The sequence below is a fragment of the Ranitomeya variabilis genome, chromosome 4 (assembly GCF_051348905.1).
Source record: "Ranitomeya variabilis isolate aRanVar5 chromosome 4, aRanVar5.hap1, whole genome shotgun sequence".
NCBI lineage: Eukaryota > Metazoa > Chordata > Amphibia > Anura > Dendrobatidae > Ranitomeya > Ranitomeya variabilis.
In genome coordinates, this window is record NC_135235.1 from 8,128,728 (window position 1) to 8,150,842 (window position 22,115).

General features: G+C 46.8%; 1 protein-coding gene across 1 annotated transcript in view; it reads right to left on the bottom strand.

The window, feature by feature from the left end:
* Positions 1-277: 277 nt before the first annotated feature.
* LOC143769415 (alpha-2-macroglobulin-like protein 1) overlaps positions 278-22,115 on the bottom strand; it is a 305,150-nt gene continuing 283,312 nt past the window's right edge. Inside the window, exons 33-38 of the mRNA XM_077257911.1 lie at positions 17,368-17,477; positions 16,953-17,043; positions 16,244-16,312; positions 15,860-15,962; positions 13,301-13,339; positions 278-369 (exon numbers count right to left, since the gene is read on the bottom strand). Coding sequence (XP_077114026.1) covers positions 13,302-13,339; positions 15,860-15,962; positions 16,244-16,312; positions 16,953-17,043; positions 17,368-17,477 — 411 coding nt within the window. The 3' untranslated portion in view covers positions 278-369; position 13,301. The remainder of the gene's footprint in view (positions 370-13,300; positions 13,340-15,859; positions 15,963-16,243; positions 16,313-16,952; positions 17,044-17,367; positions 17,478-22,115) is intronic.

Here is a 22,115-nt window from a genome sequence, read left to right on the forward strand (position 1 = left end):
CCAACCACTTATGTTCTCACCCTACCCCCGATAATTGATAGGAGCTGTGAATTTCTGTGTAATTGTTCACTGTGGACTGCAGGATTAGAGAAGCAGCGCCCCCATGTGGACAGGCTGTGTCCGGTATTGCAGCTCAGCCCATATTAAATTATCTAAAGCTGGACTCCAGTATCAGATACGGCCCATGAGTGAGGAGGTCTCGGACTTCAGATCTTTCCAACTCTGGACAACTTCTCAAAGGGCTCGGAAAAGCCTGAATAATGAGACACACGGAGGATAAAGGACAGAAGGTTTATTACTGACACGGGAATGCGCAGCACATAGGAGAGGCTGAGGCTCCGCCGGACGCGCTGACAATGCAGATCCGCCCTGCGAGAAACATGGGGAAAAAAACTAAATTAGAAATAGTGCAGACGATGAGACGATCCAAAGATCTACAGACTGGCACGACCGTGAGATCAAGTAGCAGTCCGTTCACTCTCATGTACTAATTCTATGTTTTCACCATTAGCAGGTGAAACCTCTGACCATCGGCACCGCGGATCCATGGATCGGCCCTCAGACCAGTGATAATAATAACATAATGCACAAGTTCTCCAGCGGGGGCGCTACAGGGGAATTAAACAGTTGAAGCCAGGATCCTCCACAGATGACATCTGATCACTGGAGGCCTCACCAGAGGGGTTACTATGAGGAATCTTTTTCATACATCCCTGGGGACTTGGAGTACTAAGTAGACCTGCATAGAAGAAATAAGGAATCCAGCATGTCTAAGTCCACGCTTCTCTACGCTGAGAGGGGAATGGTCACAGGCCAGCTCCTCAACGCTTTATCAGAAAGTATAGCTTGCAGTTACTGGACATTAACCCCTTCAAGACCTTGCCCTTTTCCGTTTTTCCGTTCTCGTTTTTCACTCCCCTCCTTCCCAGAGCCATAACTTTTTTAGTTTTCCGTCAATTTGGCCATGTAAGGGCTTGTTTTTTTGCGGGACAAGTTGCACTTTTGAACCACATCATTGGTTTTAGCACGTTGTGTACTAGAAAACGGGAAAAAAATTCCAAGTGTGGTGAAATTGCAAGAAAAGTGCAATTCCGCACTTGTTTTTTGTTTGGCTTTTTTGCAAGGTTCACTACAGACTAAAACTGACCTGCCATTATGATTCTCCAGGAGATTACGAGTTCATAGACACCAAACATGTCTAGGTTACGTTTTATCTAAGTGGTAAAAAAAAATTCCAAACTTTGCTAAAAAAAAGAAAAAAAAATTGCACAATTTTCCAATATCCGTAGTATCTCCATTTTTCAGGGTCTGGGGTCAGGTGAGGGCTTATTTTTTGCGTGCCGATCTGACATTTTTAATGATAACATTTCGGTGCAGATACATTCTTTTGATCGCCCGTTATTGCATTTTAATGCAATGTCGCAGCGACCAAAAAAAGTAATTCTGGCATTTTTAATTTTTTTCTCGCTACACTGTTTAGTGATCAGGTTAATGCTTTCTTTTTTTATTGATAGATCGGGCGATTCTGAACGTGGCGATACCAAATATGTGCAGGTTTGATATTTTTTTATTGTTTTATTTTTAATGGGGCAAAAAGAGGGGTGATTTAAACTTTTATATTTTATTTTTTTCATATTTTTTTAAACTTTTTTTTTTTACTGTTGCCATGTTTCAATAGCCTCCATGGGAGGCTAGAAGCTGGCACAATTCGATCGGCTCTGCTACATAGCAGAGATCATCAGATCGCTGCTATGTAGCTGAACTACAGGCTTGCTATGAGCGCCGACCACAGGGGGGCGCTCACAGCAGGCCGGCATCAGTAACCATAGAGGTCTCAAGGACCTCTATGGTTACTATGCAGACACATCGCTGACCCCCGATCATGTGACGGGGTCAGCGATGCACTCATTATCGGCCCGATGGCTGGAAGCGGTGGTTAAATGCCGCTGTCAGCGTTTGACAGCGGCATTTAACTAGTTAATAGCGGCAGGTGGATCGCGATTTCACCCGCCGCTATTGCGGGCACAAAACAGCTGACATGTCCTGGCTTTGATGCTGACTCACCCGCATCAAAGTCAATTCTTCAGATGTATATCGGAAAAAAAATTGTAAAATCTTGAGATTTAAGATTTACATTTTTGGGTTTTCTGCAGTTTTAGCAAATGGATTTATGAGACAGGCAGAACAATCGTGATAACTGTGTGTACAAAACCCAGAAGAAAGAGGTCGTCTCGTGAAGATATCCACAAGGAGCTGGAGCAATGAACTGGAATAGATGCTGGCCATTCTCCTACATAGCAGGTAGGTCCCGTGTGGAGGACCCCTGCCCATGTGCAGAGGTGGATATATAGACCCTATATAGTTACCAGCACTGCTCCAGTGAACAGAAACCTATCCAGAAAGCCTGGAGATGAGTTACAGAGAAGGAGAACCCCAGAACGGAAGATGGCGAGAAAGACTCTGAGAAGACTGAAAAGTGAGGAAGATTGAAGCAGGACATTGAGGTGGATGACTGTGGAGGCCAAAGTCAAAGGAGAACATGGACCATGGAACTGAGAAGTGAAGGAGGGTAATTGTGGAGGCCAAAGTCAAAGGAGAACAAAGAACATGGAAGCTGAGAAGTGAAGGAGGGTACGTAATCTGTTGTGAATTTGCTTTTTGGCTCCCTCTAGTGGTTACTAGTGATTTGACTCTGGATATGTCAGTCATCCCTTGTATGCTCACCTGGGCCGTTAGTTCAGGGGTGTTGCTATATAAGCTCCCTGGACCTTCAGTTCAATGCCTGGCAACGTTGTAATCAGAGCTAATCTGTTGTGCTCTTGTCTACTGATCCTGGTTCCTGCTAGATTAAGCTAAGTCTGCTTTCTTGCTTTTTGTTATTTGTTTTTGTTTGCATTTTTGTCCAGCTTGTACTTAATCTGTATCCTGTCCTTGCTGGAAGCTCTAGGGAGCTGGTGTTCTCCCCCCGGGCCGTTAGACGGTTCGGGGGTTCTTGAATTTCCAGCGTGGATGTTTGATAGGGTTTTTGTTGACCATATAAGTTATCTTACTACATTCTGCTATTAGTAAGCGGGCCTCTCTTTGCTAAACCTAGTTCATTTCTATGTTTGTCATTTCCTCTTACCTCACCGTTATTATTTGTGGGGGGCTTGTATCCTACTTTTGGGGTCCTTTCTCTGGAGGCAAGAGAGGTCTTTGTTTTCCTCTTCTAGGGGTAGTTAGTTCTCCGGCTGGCGCGAGACATCTAGCGACCAACGTAGGCATGTTCCCCGGCTACTTCTAGTGTTGGCGTTAGGAGTAGATATATGGTCAACCCAGTTACCACTGCCCTATGAGCTGGATTTTTGTACTTCGCAGACTTACCTATTTCTCTGAGACCCTCGCCATTGGGGTCATAACAGTTTGCCAGGCCAGTATTAAATGTTTAATGCATTGCAGAAGCGGGATTATAAGAAAGAAAATTCTGAGTTTTTTTTTTTTTTCTTTCTCTCATTTTTTTTTCTTTTCCCCTTTACCTCTGAGTGGCTCAAGCTTGCTGCAGACATGAATGTCCAGACCTTGATTACAAGTGTGGACCAGCTTGCTGCTCGTGTGCAGGGCATACAAGATTATGTTATCAGAAATCCTATGTCAGAACCTAAGATACCGATTCCTGAATTGTTTTTCGGAGACCGATTTAAGTTTAGAAATTTCAGGAATAATTGTAAATTATTTTTGTCCCTGAGACCCTGTTCATCTGGAGACTCCGCTCAGCAAGTGAAAATTGTTATGTCTTTTTTACGGGGCGACCCTCAGGATTGGGCCTTCTCGCTGGCGCCAGGAGATCCGGCATTGGCGGATATTGATGCGTTTTTTCTGGCGCTCGGTTTACTTTATGAGGAACCCAATCTTGAGATTCAGGCAGAGAAAGCCTTGCTGGCTATGTCTCAGGGCCAGGACGAGGCTGAAGTGTATTGCCAAAAATTTCGGAAATGGTCCGTGCTGACTCAGTGGAACGAGTGTGCACTGGCCGCAAATTTTAGAAATGGCCTTTCTGAGGCCATTAAGAATGTTATGGTGGGTTTTCCCATTCCCACAGGTCTGAATGATTCTATGGCCCTGGCTATTCAAATTGACCGGCGGTTGCGGGAGCGCAAAACCGCAAATTCCCTCATGTTGTTGTCTGAACAGACACCTGATGTGATGCAATGTGATAGAAAAACCGCAAATTCCCTCATGGTGTTGTCTGAACAAACACCTGATTTAATACAATGTGATAGAATCCTGACTAGAAATGAGAGGAAAATTCATAGACGCCGGAATGGCTTGTGCTACTACTGTGGTGATTCTACACATGTTATCTCAGCATGCTCTAAACGTCTAACTAAGGTTGTTAGTCCTGTCACCGTTGGTAATTTGCAACCTAAATTTATTCTATCTGTAACTTTGATTTGCTCACTGTCATCGTATCCTGTCATGGCGTTTGTAGATTCAGGTGCTGCCCTGAGTCTCATGGATCTCTCATTTGCTAAGCGCTGTGGTTTTATTCTTGAGCCATTAGAAAATCCAATCCCTCTTAGGGGTAGGGGTATTGATGCTATGCCATTGGCAGAAAATAAACCGCAGTTTTGGACACAGGTTACCATGTGCATGACTCCCGAACATCGGGAGGTGATACGTTTTCTTGTTTTGCATAAAATGCATGATTTGGTTGTTTTGGGGTTGCCATGGTTACAGACCCACAATCCAGTCTTGGATTGGAAGGCCATGTCAGTGTCAAGTTGGGGATGCCGTGGAAATCATGGGGATTCCCTGCCCGTGTCTATTGCTTCTTCTACGCCTTCGGAAGTTCCGGAGTATTTGTCTGATTATCAGGATGTTTTCAGCGAGTCCAGGTCCAGTGCACTGCCTCCTCATAGGGACTGTGACTGCGCAATAGAGTTGATTCCAGGCAGTAAGTTTCCTAAGGGAAGATTATTTAACCTGTCGGTACCTGAACATACCGCTATGCGTTCATATATCAAGGAGTCTCTGGAGAAAGGACACATCCGTCCGTCTTCTTCCCCTCTTGGTGCGGGATTCTTTTTTGTGGCTAAAAAGGACGGATCTTTGAGACCTTGTATTGACTATCGGCTCTTAAATAAGATCACTGTCAAATTTCAGTATCCTTTGCCGCTGTTGTCAGACTTGTTTGCCCGGATTAAAGGTGCCAAATGGTTCACCAAGATAGACCTTCGTGGTGCGTACAACCTTGTGCGCATTAAGCAAGGAGATGAATGGAAAACCGCATTCAATACGCCCGAAGGTCATTTTGAGTACTTGGTGATGCCTTTTGGGCTCTCTAATGCCCCTTCAGTTTTTCAGTCCTTTATGCATGACATTTTCCGGAAGTATCTGGATAAATTTTTGATCGTTTATCTGGACGATATTCTGGTTTTTTCTGATGATTGGGACTCGCATGTAGAACAGGTCAGGATGGTTTCCAAGATTTTGCGTGAAAATTCTTTGTTTGTTAAAGGCTCAAAGTGTCTCTTTGGTGTACAGAAGGTTCCCTTTTTAGGGTTCATTTTTTCCCCTTCTGCTGTGGAGATGGACCCAGTCAAGGTCCGAGCTATTCATGATTGGACTCAGCCCTCGTCAGTTAAGAGTCTTCAGAAGTTCTTGGGTTTTGCTAACTTTTACCGTCGTTTTATCGCTAATTTTTCTAGCGTTGTTAAACCTTTGACGGATATGACCAAGAAAGGCTCTGATGTAGCTAACTGGGCTCCTGCTGCCGTGGAGGCTTTCCAGGAGTTGAAACGCCGGTTTACTTCGGCGCCTGTTTTGTGCCAGCCTGATGTCTCACTGCCCTTTCAGGTTGAGGTGGATGCTTCGGAGATTGGGGCAGGGGCCGTTTTGTCTCAGAGAGGTCCTGGTTGCTCTACTATGAGACCTTGTGCCTTTTTCTCTAGGAAGTTTTCGCCTGCAGAGCGAAATTATGATGTGGGCAATCGGGAGTTGTTGGCCATGAAGTGGGCATTTGAGGAGTGGCGTCATTGGCTCGAGGGTGCTAAGCATCGTGTGGTGGTTTTGACTGATCACAAAAATCTGATGTATCTCGAGTCTGCTAAGCGCCTGAATCCTAGACAGGCCCGCTGGTCATTGTTTTTCTCCCGTTTTGACTTTGTGGTCTCGTATTTACCAGGTTCGAAGAATGTGAAGGCCGATGCTCTGTCTAGGAGCTTTGTGCCTGATGCTCCTGGAGTCGCTGAACCTGTGGGTATTCTTAAGGAAGGAGTTATCTTGTCAGCTATTTCTCCGGATCTGCGACGTGTGTTGCAGAGATTTCAGGCTGGTAGGCCTGACTCTTGTCCACCTGACAGATTGTTTGTGCCTGCTAGGTGGACCAGTAGAGTCATTTCCGAGGTTCATTCCTCGGTGTTGGCAGGGCACCCGGGAATTTTTGGCACCAGGGATCTGGTGGCCAGGTCCTTTTGGTGGCCGTCCTTGTCTAGGGATGTGCGGTCTTTTGTGCAGTCCTGTGGGACTTGTGCTCGAGCTAAGCCTTGCTGTTCTCGTGCCAGCGGGTTGCTCTTGCCCTTGCCTGTCCCGAAGAGACCTTGGACACACATCTCTATGGATTTCATTTCTGATCTTCCGGTGTCTCGGGGCATGTCTGTCATCTAGGTGATATGTGATCGTTTCTCCAAGATGGTCCATTTGGTTCCTTTGCCTCAGCTGCCTTCCTCTTCCGATCTGGTTCCTGTGTTCTTCCAGAACGTGGTCCGTTTACACGGCATTCCTGAGAATATTGTGTTGGACAGAGGATCCCAGTTTGTTTCCAGGTTCTGGCGATCCTTTTGTGGTAGGATGGGCATTGATTTGTCGTTTTCGTCCGCTTTTCATCCACAGACTAATGGACAAACGGAGCGAACTAATCAGACTCTGGAGGCTTATTTGAGGTGTTTTGTCTCTTCTGATCAGGATGATTGGGTGACCTTCTTGCCGTTGGCTGAATTTGCCCTTAATAATCGGGCTAGTTCCGCCACCTTGGTTTCGCCATTTTTCTGCAACTCTGGTTTCCATCCTCGTTTTTCCTCGGGACATGTGGAGCCTTCTGACTGTCCTGGGGTGGATTCTGTGGTAGATAGGTTGCAGCAGATCTGGAATCATGTGGTGGACAACTTGAAGTTGTCACAGGAGAAGGCTCAGCGTTTTGCCAACCGCCGCCGCGGTGTGGGTCCCCGACTTCGTGTTGGGGATTTGGTATGGCTGTCTTCTCGATTTGTTCCTATGAAGGTCTCCTCTCCCAAATTTAAGCCTCGCTTCATTGGTCCGTACAAGATATTGGAAATCCTTAATCCTGTGTCCTTTCGCCTGGATCTTCCGGTGTCGTTTGCCATTCACAACGTATTTCATAGGTCCTTGTTGCGGCGGTACGTTGTGCCTGTGGTTCCTTCTGCTGAGCCTCCTGCTCCGGTGTTGGTTGAGGGCGAGTAGGAGTACGTGGTGGAGAAGATCTTAGATTCTCGTCTCTCCAGGCGGAGGCTTCAGTACCTGGTCAAGTGGAAGGGCTATGGTCAGGAGGATAATTCCTGGGTGGTCGCCTCTGATGTGCATGCGGCCGATTTAGTTCGGGCCTTTCACGCCGCTCATCCTGATCACCCTGGTGGTCTTGGTGAGGGTTCGGTGACCCCTCACTAAGGAGGGGGTACTGTTGTGAATTTGCTTTTTGGCTCCCTCTAGTGGTTACTAGTGATTTGACTCTGGATATGTCAGTCATCCCTTGTATGCTCACCTGGGCCGTTAGTTCAGGGGTGTTGCTATATAAGCTCCCTGGACCTTCAGTTCAATGCCTGGCAACGTTGTAATCAGAGCTAATCTGTTGTGCTCTTGTCTACTGATCCTGGTTCCTGCTAGATTAAGCTAAGTCTGCTTTCTTGCTTTTTGTTATTTGTTTTTGTTTGCATTTTTGTTCAGCTTGTACTTAATTTGTATCCTGTCCTTGCTGGAAGCTCTAGGGAGCTGGTGTTCTCCCCCCGGGCCGTTAGACGGTTCGGGGGTTCTTGAATTTCCAGCGTGGATGTTTGATAGGGTTTTTGTTGACCATATAAGTTATCTTACTACATTCTGCTATTAGTAAGCGGGCCTCTCTTTGCTAAACCTAGTTCATTTCTATGTTTGTCATTTCCTCTTACCTCACCGTTATTATTTGTGGGGGGCTTGTATCCTACTTTTGGGGTCCTTTCTCTGGAGGCAAGAGAGGTCTTTGTTTTCCTCTTCTAGGGGTAGTTAGTTCTCCGGCTGGCGCGAGACATCTAGCGACCAACGTAGGCATGTTCCCCGGCTACTTCTAGTGTTGGCGTTAGGAGTAGATATATGGTCAACCCAGTTACCACTGCCCTATGAGCTGGATTTTTGTACTTCGCAGACTTACCTATTTCTCTGAGACCCTCGCCATTGGGGTCATAACAGTAATCGTGGAGGTTAAAGTCAAAGAAGAACATAGAACATGGAAGCTGAGAAGTGAAGGAGGGTAACTGTGGAGGATTAAGTCAAAGGAGAACATAGACCATGGAAGCTGAGAAGTGAAGGAGGGTACGTAATTGTGGAGGTTAAAGTCAAAGGAGAACATAGACCATGGAAGCTGAGAAGTGAAGGAGGATAACTGTGGAGGTTAAAGTCAAAGGAGAACATAGACCATGGAAGCTGAGAAGTGAAGGAGGGTAACTGTGGAGGTTAAAGTCAAAGGAGAACATAGAACATAGAACATGGAACTGAGAAGTGAAGGAGGGTAATTGTGGAGGCCAAAGTCAAAGGAGAACAAAGAACATGGAAGCTGAGAAGTGAAGGAGGATAACTGTGGAGGATTAAGTCAAAGGAGAACATAGACCATGGAAGTTGAGAAGTGAAGGAGGGTACGTAACTGTGGAGGCCAAAGTCAAAGGAGAACATAGACCATGGAAGTTGAGAAGTGAAGGAGGATAACTGTGGAGGATTAAGTCAAAGGAGAACATAGACCATGGAAGTTGAGAAGTGAAGGAGGGTACGTAATTGTGGAGGCCAAAGTCAAAGGAGAACAAAGAACATGGAAGCTGAGAAGTGAAGGAGGGTACGTAACTGTGGAGGTTAAAGTCAAAGGAGAACATAGACCATGGAAGCTGAGAAGTGAAGGAGGGTACGTAATTGTGGAGGTTAAAGTCAAAGGAGAACATGGATCATGGAAGCTGAGAGCAAGCTGAGAGCAAAGATTAAGAGGGGGATCCCTGTCAGAATGTATGAAGTAAATGACAGCAATGATTGAGGACATCTCAATATCGGGTACAGGAGAGGTAAAGCATGGGGGAATAGTAAACTCCTCGGGCCAATGCAATATCTGTTACAGCCTCTCCTCCTACTATGTGCCATGTGGTGAGTGATACTGAAGGCCAATGGTGGAGAACCATATGATGGGTACAGCCTGGAGGTGACTTCTGACTGTAGGAAAGCTACAATGGTGGGATTGATGGACACTGGTGGATGGATGTGCAGATGGACATGTCGTGTGGTTAATGCTGGATGAGATGACATGTGGACACTGCTTGATGAACAATATATTAGACACTAGATGGACAATACATGTAGAACCACAAGAGAGAAAAGACTGGACCAATAATGGTGTGCACACCCATAGAATTTACAAGAAATATATCAAACTTTAATTGCACCTCAAAAAAGACAAACACATGATAAAACCACTTAAAACAAGGCCTGAATACAGGACCAAATGACCATCACCCTATATATAATGTATATGGAACAGCATAATTAACATATAAAGTGCTTGATGAAATAACAATAATGTACCAATATACAGTGTCTCCTATCCATAGTTACAATAACCCCAATAACAGAATGATAGACAGGCTTAATATTACAAATATAAGAACCAAAATAATAACACACATTAACCTGTAGTCATCTGTATATGTTGATATAACCCCATATAATAGATATAGTAAACTGCAGTATTATCTTAGCATGCTCAATACCCCAACAATAATGGTACCAATAGTTCTCTCATGATATTGACTTGGGCTATACGCCCAAAATCCCAACCAAGTGTGAACCGAGCCTGCCCACAGTAATCTGTGGAATATGCTGCAAGGTAAAAAGCAATAGATTCACAAGCTCAAAGCAAAGCATGGGAAAGGAATTTCTAAAGAAAATTGCCAAAGGCAAAGCGCTGGTGCTAAGGAATCATATACCGTGGGTCCCCTGACGAAGCTGTGCCTACAGCGATACGCGTGGGGCTCTTACCTCGCCCCTTGGAGTGTCTCCTATCTTCTCTAAGCATCTCTACCCACGGTATATGATTCCTTAGCACCGGTGCTTTGCCTTTGGCAATTTTCTTTAGAAATTCCTTTCCCATGTGTCACGGATTGGGGTGACTTTAGACCAACAGACGGCTATCACATGTGCAGGGGGCTTATCCTAGTTATCCCTCCACTGCCACAATGTGATGAAAAAACACACACGAGGCTATTGACCTCTTAGTTTACAGCAGGGGCTTATTTTAGGTATCCCACTGCTCTTCAATATACCATGAACTGCAGGGATTTGTGTATCCCGCTTACAGTTCCACTTAACACTTGCAGCTCTCTGGCGCCCCCCTTACTGTCAGGTCAGATCAGGTACTGCACCTAGAGTAATTAGTCGCCTGCTATGTACTGGCTATTGGGCGCGCTGCAGCGACGCGATAACTACTCCCACTCAGGCAGGAAAATAATTATCAATGCCGCAGTCGCTACAACACCCAATGGCCTGCACACGGTAAGCTGCCACCAGCCTCGATTCAACGGGTCCGAAGCTAACCCAACACAGTAGCGTAATTTCCCTTCAAGAGACAGGGTACGTTTTTAGAGCAGGGAGGAAGAACTGGCATGAAATAATATACCCCACAAAATGTAGGCAGTGCTTTATCAAAATATTTTACAAAGATGTTACAAAAGAGACAATTGCAAATATGTACAAGGTAATTATGAAAATAAAAGGATTAAATGAAGAAAAGATAACACTCACATATTCTCAGATCATTGCATTGCAGGCAACCATACGTCCCAGCTCATTGGACGTGCTCAGGGCTCACAGGAAATAACAAGAAGACTGAGCTGGGGATCCTGCCACAAACTTAAAACCTGCAGCTAGTGACATCACAGAAAGGCTGGCTTATCCAGACCCTCCTCTCTCTACATTCTGACTAAGTATAAGCTAAATCTTTCTAAGACTTGTAATTCCGCTACTGAACATATCATAGTCGTAACAAACCCAGCATTCATCTCAGATTACCGTGGGCTTTCTAATGTGATCAAATATGTCCTATTATTTACAGAGCAATCCCTACTTCTTCACCCGATGGAGTTAGACGCCCGTGTTTAGAGTGATGCGTAGATCCACCGAGGGAGAATAAGAAGATATATCTACCATTTTCCTATCTTACATCGTCTGCCTAATATCTTACAAAAATGGAACAAAAGACTTCCATGATTCCGGAATCTTCTCTAACAGTTCCAGCTAGAGCAGTTGGGAGGGGGCGAGTAACTTTCTTCAGAGCCTGGAATTTATGGCACGGCCATAAAACCCCCTTCTGCCTTAGATTCAGAAACTCACAGGGAAGCAAAGAGAACCAGAGAGAGGGGGGGTTTAGCCCCCGCAGGCTAGCAAGAAAACTAACTTATGATATTTCATACCATATCGTGACACCATGGTTTGCTTTGAGCTTGTGAATCTATTGCTTTTTACCTTGCAGCATATTCCACAGATTACTGTGGGCAGGCTCGGTTCACACTTGGTTGGGATTTTGGGCGTATAGCCCAAGTCAATATCATGAGAGAACTATTGGTACCATTATTGTTGGGGTATTGAGCATGCTAAGATAATACTGCAGTTTACTATATCTATTATATGGGGTTATATCAACATATACAGATGACTACAGGTTAATGTGTGTTATTATTTTGGTTCTTTTCTTATATTTGTAATATTAAGCCTGTATATCATTCTGTTATTGGGGTTATTGTAACTGTGGATAGGAGACACTGTATATTGGTACATTATTGTTATTTGATCAAGCACTTTATATGTTAATTATGCTGTTCCATATACATTATATATAGGGTGATGGTCATTTGGTCCTGTATTCAGGCCTTGTTTTAAGTGGTTTTATCATGTGTTTGTCTTTTTTGAGGTGCAATTAAAGTTTGATATATTTCTTGTAAATTCTATGGGTGTGCACACCATTATTGGTCCAGTCTGTTTCCTCTTGTGGTTCTATTATTCATTACAGACCAGGTTTTTGCACCCTGTTTTCATGACCTATACAGGGGTGCGCCCCTTATACATATAATTATGGACAATACATGTAGACACTGGTGGATAGACATGACTTGTGACATGACTCGCCTCCAAGACTTCTCCAGAATATCCCCCATCCTCTGGAATTCTCTGCCCCAACACGTCCGGTTATCCACCACCTTTGGATCCTTCAGACGGAACCTGAAAACCCATCTCTTCATGAAAGCCTACAGCCTGCACTGACCCCGCTGCCCCCTCATCACTACCGGAGCTACCGCCTCACCAACACCGGAGCTACCGCCTCACCAACACCAGAGCTACCGCCTCATCACTACCGGAGCTACCGCCTCACCACCACCGGAGCTACCGCCTCACCAACACCAGAGCTACCGCCTCATCACTACCGGAGCTACCGCCTCACCACCACCGGAGCTACCGCCTCACCAACACCAGAGCTACCGCCTCATCACTACCGGAGCTACCGCCTCACCACCACCGGAGCTACCGCCTCACCAACACCGAAGCTACCGCAGCCCCTGACCTACTGTCTCCTTCCCCACCATCCTGTAGAATGTAAGCCCGCGGGGGCAGGGTCCTCTTCCCTCTGTACCAGTCTGTCATTGTTGGTCTGTCTACTGTAAGTGATATTTGTATTTTGATGTGACCCCTTCTCATGTACAGCACCATGGAATCAATGGTGCTATATAATAAATAATAATAATAACAATGATGGGTGAGATGACATGTGGACAATAGTGGATGGAAAACACACGTGGACACTGGTGGATGCACTAGACTTGTGGACCATGCTGGCTGAGATGACGTGGACACTGGTGGACGGACATTTGGCGAGCACAGCCGGAGACTGTCTTCTGACCACAAGACAGGTATAATATAGACCGTGAAGACAAGCAGCAGAATAATGTGCAGATCTTGAGATGGGAGGACAGGGAGGAGAGTCGGACGCGGGTCACACCACACGTCATCACTGGATGCCTCGCACGCTCACCTTAACAGTTTATCAAGTAGCTGATCGTCTGCTCTTCCTCTGCCATAAAATAAGAGAGAAAAATAGTGAGGAGAGCAGCACAAGTGAAGAAGAAGGCGGCGGCACTGATCGGGTGCCAACAGTCTGACGTGGGCGACGTCCACAAGTGTGGATTCCCTCTAGCACCCGACATCTCGTGTCAAATAACCATCACATCACCATCATTCCGTATGGACAAAGCAGTGCGGTGCCGCACTATTCCCTTCAATCATGTACTGCCAGGATGATGACATTTCATGACATAGCGATGTGGAAGTATCTGAACGACTGGAGGAGAATTCCATTATTAATGTGGTCTTTAAAAAATAGTCACTTTGCCCGTAGAGGTCAATGATGGTGGTGAGAGTTTGGGTCTACATTAGTAAGGTCACCACTAGGGGAAGCGCACTGCATAGATTTATAGAGCTACCACTAGGGGGAGCTCACTACATACAGATTTATACAGTCACCACTAGGGGGAGCTCAGTACATACAGATTTATACAGCTACCACTAGGGGGAGCTCACTACATACAGATTTATAGAGCTACCACTAGGGGGAGCTCACTACATACAGATTTATACAGCCACCACTAGGGGGAGCTCACTACATACAGATTTATACAGTCACCACTAGAGGGAGCTCACTACATACAGATTTATTATAAACGTCAATGGGAGCTTTGTGAATCTGTTTGTTGTGAGATCCCTCTAGTGTTGGCTCTATAAATCTATATGCAGTGAGCTCCCCCCAGTGGTGGCAGTATAAATCTGTATGTAGTCAGCTCCCTCTAGCGGTGGCTGTATAAATCTGTATGTAGTGAGCTCCCTCTAGTGGTGGCTGTATAAATCTGTATGTAGTGAGCTCCCTCTAGTGGTGACTGTATAAATCTGTATGTAGTGAGCTCCCCCTAGTGGTGGCTGTATAAATCTGTATGTAGTGAGCTCCCCTCGTGGTGGTTGTATAAATCTGTATGTAGTGAGCTCCATCTAGTGGTGGCTGTATATATCTGTATAAATCTGTATGTAGTCAGCTCCCTCTAGTGGTGGCTGTATAAATCTGTATGCAGTGAGCCCCCTCTAGTGGTGGCTGTACAAATCTGTATGTAGTGAGCTCCCCCTAGTGGTGGCTGTATAAATCTGTATGCAGTGAGCTCCCTCTAGTGGTAGCAGTATAAATCTGTATGTAGTCAGCTCCCTCTAGCGGTGACTGTATAAATCTGTATGCAGTGAGCCCCCTCTAGTGGTGGCTGTATAAATCTGTATGTAGTCAGCTCCCTCTAGTGGTGGCTGTATATTTCTGAATGCAGTGAGCTCCCTCTAGTGGTGGCTGTATAAATCTGTATGTAGTGAGCTCCCTCTAGTGGTGGCTGTATAAATCTGTATGTAGTGAGCTCCCTCTAGTGGTGGTTGTATAAATCTGTATGCAGTGAGCTCCTCCTAGTGGTGACTGTATAAATCTGTATGTAGTGAGCTCCCTCTAGTGGTGGCTGTATATTTCTGAATGCAGTGAGCTCCCTCTAGTGGTGGCTGTATAAATCTGTATGTAGTGAGCTCCCTCTAGTGGTGACTGTATACATCTGTATGTAGTGAGCTCCTCCTAGTGGTGACTGTATACATCTGTATGTAGTGAGCTCCCCCTAGTGGTGGCAGTATAAATCTGTATGTAGTGAGCTCCCCCTAGTGGTGGCTGTATATAACTGTATGTAGTGAGCTCCCTCTAGTGGTGACTGTATAAATCTGTATGTAGTGAGCTCCTCCTAGTGGTGACTGTATAAATCTGTATGTAGTGAGCTCCTCCTAGTGGTGACTGTATAAATCTGTATGTAGTGAGCTCCTCCTAGTGGTGACTGTATATAACTGTATGTAGTGAGCTCCCTCTAGTGGTGACTGTATAAATCTGTATGTAGTGAGCTCCTCCTAGTGGTGACTGTATAAATCTGTATGTAGTGAGCTCCTCCTAGTGGTGACTGTATAAATCTGTATGTAGTGAGCTCCTCCTAGTGGTGGCAGTATAAATCTGTATGTAGTGAGCTCCCCCTAGTGGTGGCTGTATATAACTGTATGTAGTGAGCTCCCTCTAGTGGTGGCTGTATAAATCTGTATGTAGTGAGCTCCCTCTAGTGGTGGCAGTATAAATCTGTATGTAGTGAGCTCCCTCTAGTGGTGGCTGTATAATTCTGAATGCAGTGATCTCCCCCTAGTGTTAGTATTACTCTCCTTCCCTCTGTAAAATCCTGCTGTCTGCCCATGAGGGCATATATATCAGAGTCAGACCAAACAGAGGCCCACAGGGAATGAGGCAGAAGTGCAGTTCTGTCTCATCCACGCTGACCCATGTGGATTTAAGCTCCACTTTCCAATGGCACACATGAGATATGACCGAGCAAAAAGAGGGGAACAACCTGAGGACCACGCGGCCCCCTTCTCCTACACATCATGAAGGCAAACACCGACTGGCTCCTCTAAGTGTCACAGGCTGCAGTGTGGCCCCTGTGGATGTCAGCTGTGGCCCTCCTTGTGCCGTTCTGCTCTACATTACCTGGCATGTAGTAATCACACATTTTAATGATGGAGGCTTTCCTGCCGGTCACTGGGACGGTCTGTTCGGCCTGAAGCTCCAGCGTCTGAGGCTCAGACGTGACCTGAGGAAACAGAGAAAAGCTGAGTGTGTGGAGCAGCCGATCACGTGAAGGTCCGTGCTGGCCCCAGTCGGGTGGTCGCCGACACGGAACGTGGCCACTGATATTACACACAATTTTCCTTTCATTGTTCCTCAGCAGCAGGAGCCTCCTGAGAGCAGACAATATGGCGCACAGTCCTGGGGCTCCTTCCATGGACAGACCCCAGCAATCACGGCAGTGGGGGCCCATTTACTATGTCAGTGTGTGGTCAGATGGCAGATGTCCGGCCGTGGCGTCCTCACCTTATCGATGTAGATGTACACGCCGTCCTTCTCCTTCTCCACTCTCTTAACTGATGGATTTTTCATCAGCTGTAAAGCGTGACACATCATTATACATTGTCAGAAATAGAAAAACATGGCTGCTGCTTCCAAGAACAGCGCCACTCATGTTCAGTGGTTGTGTCTGGTATTGCAGCACATCTTCATTACAGTAAATGTAGTGATGAGGTGCAATACCAGACATCACCTACATGCAGGAGGGGCGCTGCTTGTATAATATAACAAGGCTAGGTGGAGTTATTGCAGGGCTACATGGGTGTGGTGGAACAACACAGCTGCACATACAGACCTGATGGTAACATGGACAGAAATAACATACATGACATTACAAATACAGCGAACAGGCTAAAGTGTAGAACAGTTGTATACAACCTTTTCCCGCCCCTGAGGAACACCTTGTTCGGCCCGAGTTACATCTTGTTTCTCCCCTGAGCTAGACCTCATCCCACCCCTGAGCTTGACCTTGTCCATCTTCTGTGCTAGACCTTGTCCCACCCGTGTTACACCTTGATCCGCCCACGAGTTACACCTTGATCCGCCCACGAGTTACACCTTGATCTGCCCACGAGTTACACCTTATTCCGCTCCTGAGTTACACCTTGTCCTGCCCCTGAACAAGAGCTTTTGCGGCTGGCCACTTTTTTTTTAGAAAAACATGTCATGGACTTACATCATCTAGAGACGTCTGCAGAGGAACAAAGCCGGACAACATGTCTATTTTCATAAGAACCATGTTAGTAGATCGACGTTTACCGGAATACCTGTCAGATGAGATGAGGAACACACTGATATACAGCAATACACACTGGGGAAGAAGGCAGCATTGTATTCTGCAGCTCTAGATGTGACTGGAGGATAAGATGTGATGAAACAGTAGAATAGTAACTGCAGCTCTGGAGGTGACTGGAGGATAAGACATGTTAGTGACTGCAGCTCTGGAGGTGACTGGAGGATAAGACATGTTAGTGACTGCAGCTCTGGAGGTGACTGGAGGATAAGACATGATGTTCCTGCCTCCAGGTCACCCCGCAGTCTCCCTTCAGCTTTGAAGAAATGTAAACCGTCTTTGGACACCGATCTCTTACCGGAACTCCACCGATATCTGCAGAACGTCGCTCTTTACACACTGAGGCGTCGCTGACATCACAAATGCATCTTCTCTAGGAGCCGGAAGAACATTATGTCTCTGAACGGCCTGTGCAAGAAACATGGAGGAGATGACTACCCAGGAGCAAAAGGACAAAACCCCAAATATCCCTCCTCATCTGAGTATAAAGGGTCGGTCACCACAAACATCCCCCTTCATCAACATATAAAGGGTCGGTCACCCCAAATATCCCTCTTCATCTACATACAAAGGGTCGGTCTCCACAAACATCCCCCTTCATCTACATATAAAGTTTCAGGGGGCAGTCCCAGCTGTATGGAGCCTCGAGGGTCGCTCCCAGTTGTATGGAGCCTCGGGGGGCGCTCCCAGCTGTATGGAGCCTCGAGGGGCGCTCCCAGTTGTATGGAGCCTCGGGGGGCGCTCCCAGCTGTATGGAGCCTCGAGGGGCGCTCCCAGTTGTATGGAGCCTCGGGGGGTGCTCCCAGCTGTATGCCGCCTTGGGGGGCGCTCCCAGCTGTATGGAGCCTCGAGGGTCGCTCCCAGCTGTATGGAGCCTCGGGGGGCGCTCCCAGCTGTATGGAGCCTCGAGGGTCGCTCCCAGTTGTATGGAGCCTCGGGGGGCGCTCCCAGCTGTATGGAGCCTCGAGGGGCGCTCCCAGTTGTATGGAGCCTCGGGGGGTGCTCCCAGCTGTATGCCGCCTTGGGGGGCGCTCCCAGCTGTATGGAGCCTCGAGGGTCGCTCCCAGCTGTATGGAGCCTCGGGGGGCACTCCCAGTTGTATGGAGTCTTGGGGGGTGCTCCCAGCTGTATGGAGCCTCGGGGGGCGCTCCCAGTTGTATGGAGCTTCGGGGGGCGCTTCCAGCTGTAAGAAGCCTCGGGGGCGCTCCCAGCTGTATGGAGCCTCGGGGGGCGCTCCCAGCTGTATGGAGCCTTGAGGGTCGCTCCCAGCTGTATGGAGGCTCGGGGGGCGCTCCCAGTTGTATGGACCTTGAGGGTCGCTCCCAGCTGTATGGAGCCTCGGGGGCGCTCCCAGTTGTATGGACCTCAGGGGGGGCTCCCAGCTGTATGGAGCCTCGTGGGGCGCTCCCAGTTGTATGGAGCCTCAAGGGTCGCTCCCAGTTGTATGGAGCCTCGGGGGTTGCTCCCAGCTGTATGGAGCCTCGAGGGTCGCTCCCAGCTGTATAGAGCCTCGGGGGGTGCTCCCAGTTGTATGGAGCCTCGAGGGTCGCTCCCAGCTGTATGGAGCCTTGGGGGGCACTCCCAGCTGTATGGAGCCTCGGGGGCGCTCCCAGTTGTATGGAGCCTCGAGGGTCGCTCCCAGCTGTATGGAGCCTTGGGGGGCACTCCCAGCTGTATGGAGCCTCGGGGGGTGCTCCCAGTTGTATGGAGCCTCGAGGGTTGCTCCCAGCTGTATGGAGCCTTGGGGGGCACTCCCAGCTGTATGGAGCCTCGGGGGGTGCTCCCAGTTGTATGGAGCCTCGGGGACGCTCCCAGCTGTATGGAGCCTCGGGGGGCGCTCTCAGCTGTATGGAGCCTCGGGGGTGCTCCCAGCTGTATGGAGCCTTGGTGGGTGTTCCCAGCTGTATGGAGCCTTGGGGGGCACTCCCAGCTGTATGGAGCTTCGGGGGGCACTCCCAGCTGTATGGAGCCTCGGGGGCGCTCCCTGCTGTATGGAGCCTCAGGGGGCACTCCCAGTTGTATGGAGTCTTGGGGACACTCCCAGTTGTATGGAGTCTCGGGGACGTTACGAGTTGTATGGAGCCTCGGGGGGCACTCTCAGCTGTATGGAGCCTCGGGGGGCCACTCTTAGATATATGGAGCCTCGGGGGGGGGGGGGCGCTACGAGTTGTATGGAGCCTTGGGGGTGCTCCCAGCTCAATGGTACTCCTGCTCCAGCCCTGGTCTTTTTTTCACCCTTCCCTGGCGCCCCCGGCTAGGTCTTAACACACATAACAACATCAGAGGGCGCGTTGAGGCCTAATGAGTGAACGAAGCATCGGCAGAGAGTGAGGAGCAGCTGGAGCGGAGCAGGGGACTGGGCAGTAAGAAGAGGACCAGCGAGGACAGGTGAAGGGGGAGAAGGGTTTTTAATTTAATCCCTTCGATCTCATTGATTAGGTTTGCTTGGTGTTCGGGAGACCTCAGATCAGGATTTATTTTTTTTTTACCATTTGATACATTGAATAAATTTGAGGCAAAACAAATTTCCTCACTAATTCTCCTCGCCAAAACCGAAATTTGCCCAGACAATGTTCATCTCTAATTAAGATCAAACAGAAACTAGATGTAACAGTTCATAAAAAACAAAATTCTAAATCAGAACACTTATTTAAAATAAATATAAAATAATGTGAGCGACTACATCCAGTAATTTGAATGGCAGACCATTGGGATTAAACACCAAAAAGAGCCCCCCAGGACATGCCAAATAAATAAGGTGTGAAAGGGAGATAAAATAATACCTGGTAGCAGGAAAATGGCGGTCCCCGGTACAGTGCGGAGCACACCCCGACGCGCGTTTAGGAACTGCGTCCTTTCACATTATCTCCCTCACGGTTTTGGGTTGCTTTCACTTATGAGTTGCTATTTTGCAGATGATATTTGCAGTCAGCCCTTTTCAACGATGTTCTCCTGATCGGGGGATTTATGATTACTATCCCTACCAATGTTCAACCGTTTGGGAGTGTGATTGGATATAGTATTTTATTTAATTTGATTGATTCATGGTTCAGCATTATTTATTATTGGATATATTTTTGTGATTTATTTATATTCTATGCTCTAATATTTAATTATCTATTATCACTCTAATCCAATATATTTATTGCCATTTATCTCTATACAATTTTACAGTATTATTTCAGAATTCTTTTTGGGCGGTCCCTGACTTTTTAACAGTTTATGGTATTTCTAATAAGATTTTAATTTATTCTTGCACTTTGTATCAATTTGCCATTCACTTCAATAAAGGCATTTCACAATATTTATTCTCCGTTTTTTGTCCCCTTTGCCTTATTTATTTGGCATGTCCTGTGGACTCTTTTTTGTGTCATCTTTAATTAAGTAGATCTTTTATCTTGGAAATGGACGTCTTCTGGAGCAAGTGTTTTTCTTATATTCTTGTACTTTGGCCTCTGTGTTGCAATGTACGTTGTTGGTTGCAGAACGAGTTCACTGCGTGCATTATCTGAACCCCCAGGACCCCGCACCAGGACCCCGCGTCAGGACCATTATCACACGGCGCGTCTCCTCCACACAGCAACAGAGGCCGGCAATCCCCGGTATATTACTTCTGGATATCTGCATTTAGGGTCTTATCTCATCCTATTTGGCACCCCTCCCTGTACAGACCACCTGTTCTTTATTGCAGGCATCGGTGCGTATATAGCATCATATCTACAGTTAGGTCCATATATATTTGGACAGAGACATTTTTCTTATTTTGGTTATAGACATTACCACAATGAATTTTAAACAAAACAATTCAGATGCAGTTGAAGTTCAGACTTTCAGCTTTCATTTGAGGGTATCCATATTAAAATTGGATGAAGGGTTTAGGAGTTTCAGCTCCTTAACCTGTGCCACCCTGTTTTTAAAGGGACCAAAAGTAATTGGACAATTGACTCCAAGGCTATTTCATGGACAGGTGTGGGCAATCCCTTCATTATGTCATTCTGAATTAAGCAGATAAAAGGCCTGGAGTTGATTTGAGGTGTGGTGCTGCATTTGGAAGGTTTTGCTGTGAAGTAAACATGTGGTCAAAGGAGCTCTCCTTGCAGGTGAAACAAGCCATCCTTAAGCTGCGAAAACAGAAAAAACCCATCCGAGAAATTGCTACAATATTAGGAGTGGCAACATCTACAGTTTGGTACATCCTGAGAAAGGAAGAAAGCACTGGTGAACTCATCAATGCAAAAAGACCTGGGCGCCCACGGAAGACAACAATGGTGGATGATAGAAGAATAATCTCCATGGTGAAGAGAAACCCCTTCACAACAGCCAACCAAGTGACCAACACTCTCCAGGAGGTCGGCGTATCAATATCCAAATCTACCATAAAGAGAAGACTGCATGAAAGTAACTACAGAGGGTTCACTGCACGGTGCAGCCACTCATAAGCATCAAGAATAAAAAGGCTAAAAACATCTAAAAAAGCCGGCACAGTTCTGGAAGAACATTCTGTGGACAGATGAAACCAAGATCAATCTCTACCAGAATGATGGAAAGAGGAAAGTATGGCGAAGGCTTGGTACAGCTCATGATCCAAAGCATACCACATCATCTGTAACCACGGCGGAGGCAGTGTGATGGCTTGGGCATGCATGGCTGCCAGTGGCACTGGGTCACTAGTGGTTATGGATGATGTGACACAGGAATGAATTCTGAGGTCTTCAGAGCCGCCATACTGTGTGCTCAGATCCAGCCAAATGCAGAAAACTGATTGGTCGTCGTTTCATACTACAGATGGACAATGACCCAAAACATGAAGCCAAAGCAACCCAGGAGTTTATTAAAGCAAAGAAGTGGAATATTCCTGAATGGCCAAGTCGGTCACCTGATCTCAACCCAACTGAGCAGCATTTCACTTGTTAAAGACTAAACTTCAGACAGAAAGGCCACAAACAAACAGCAACTGAAAACCACCGCAGTGAAGGCCTGGGGAGCATCAAAAAGGAGGAAACACAGCGTCTGGTGATGTCCATGAGTTCAAGACTTCAGGCAGTC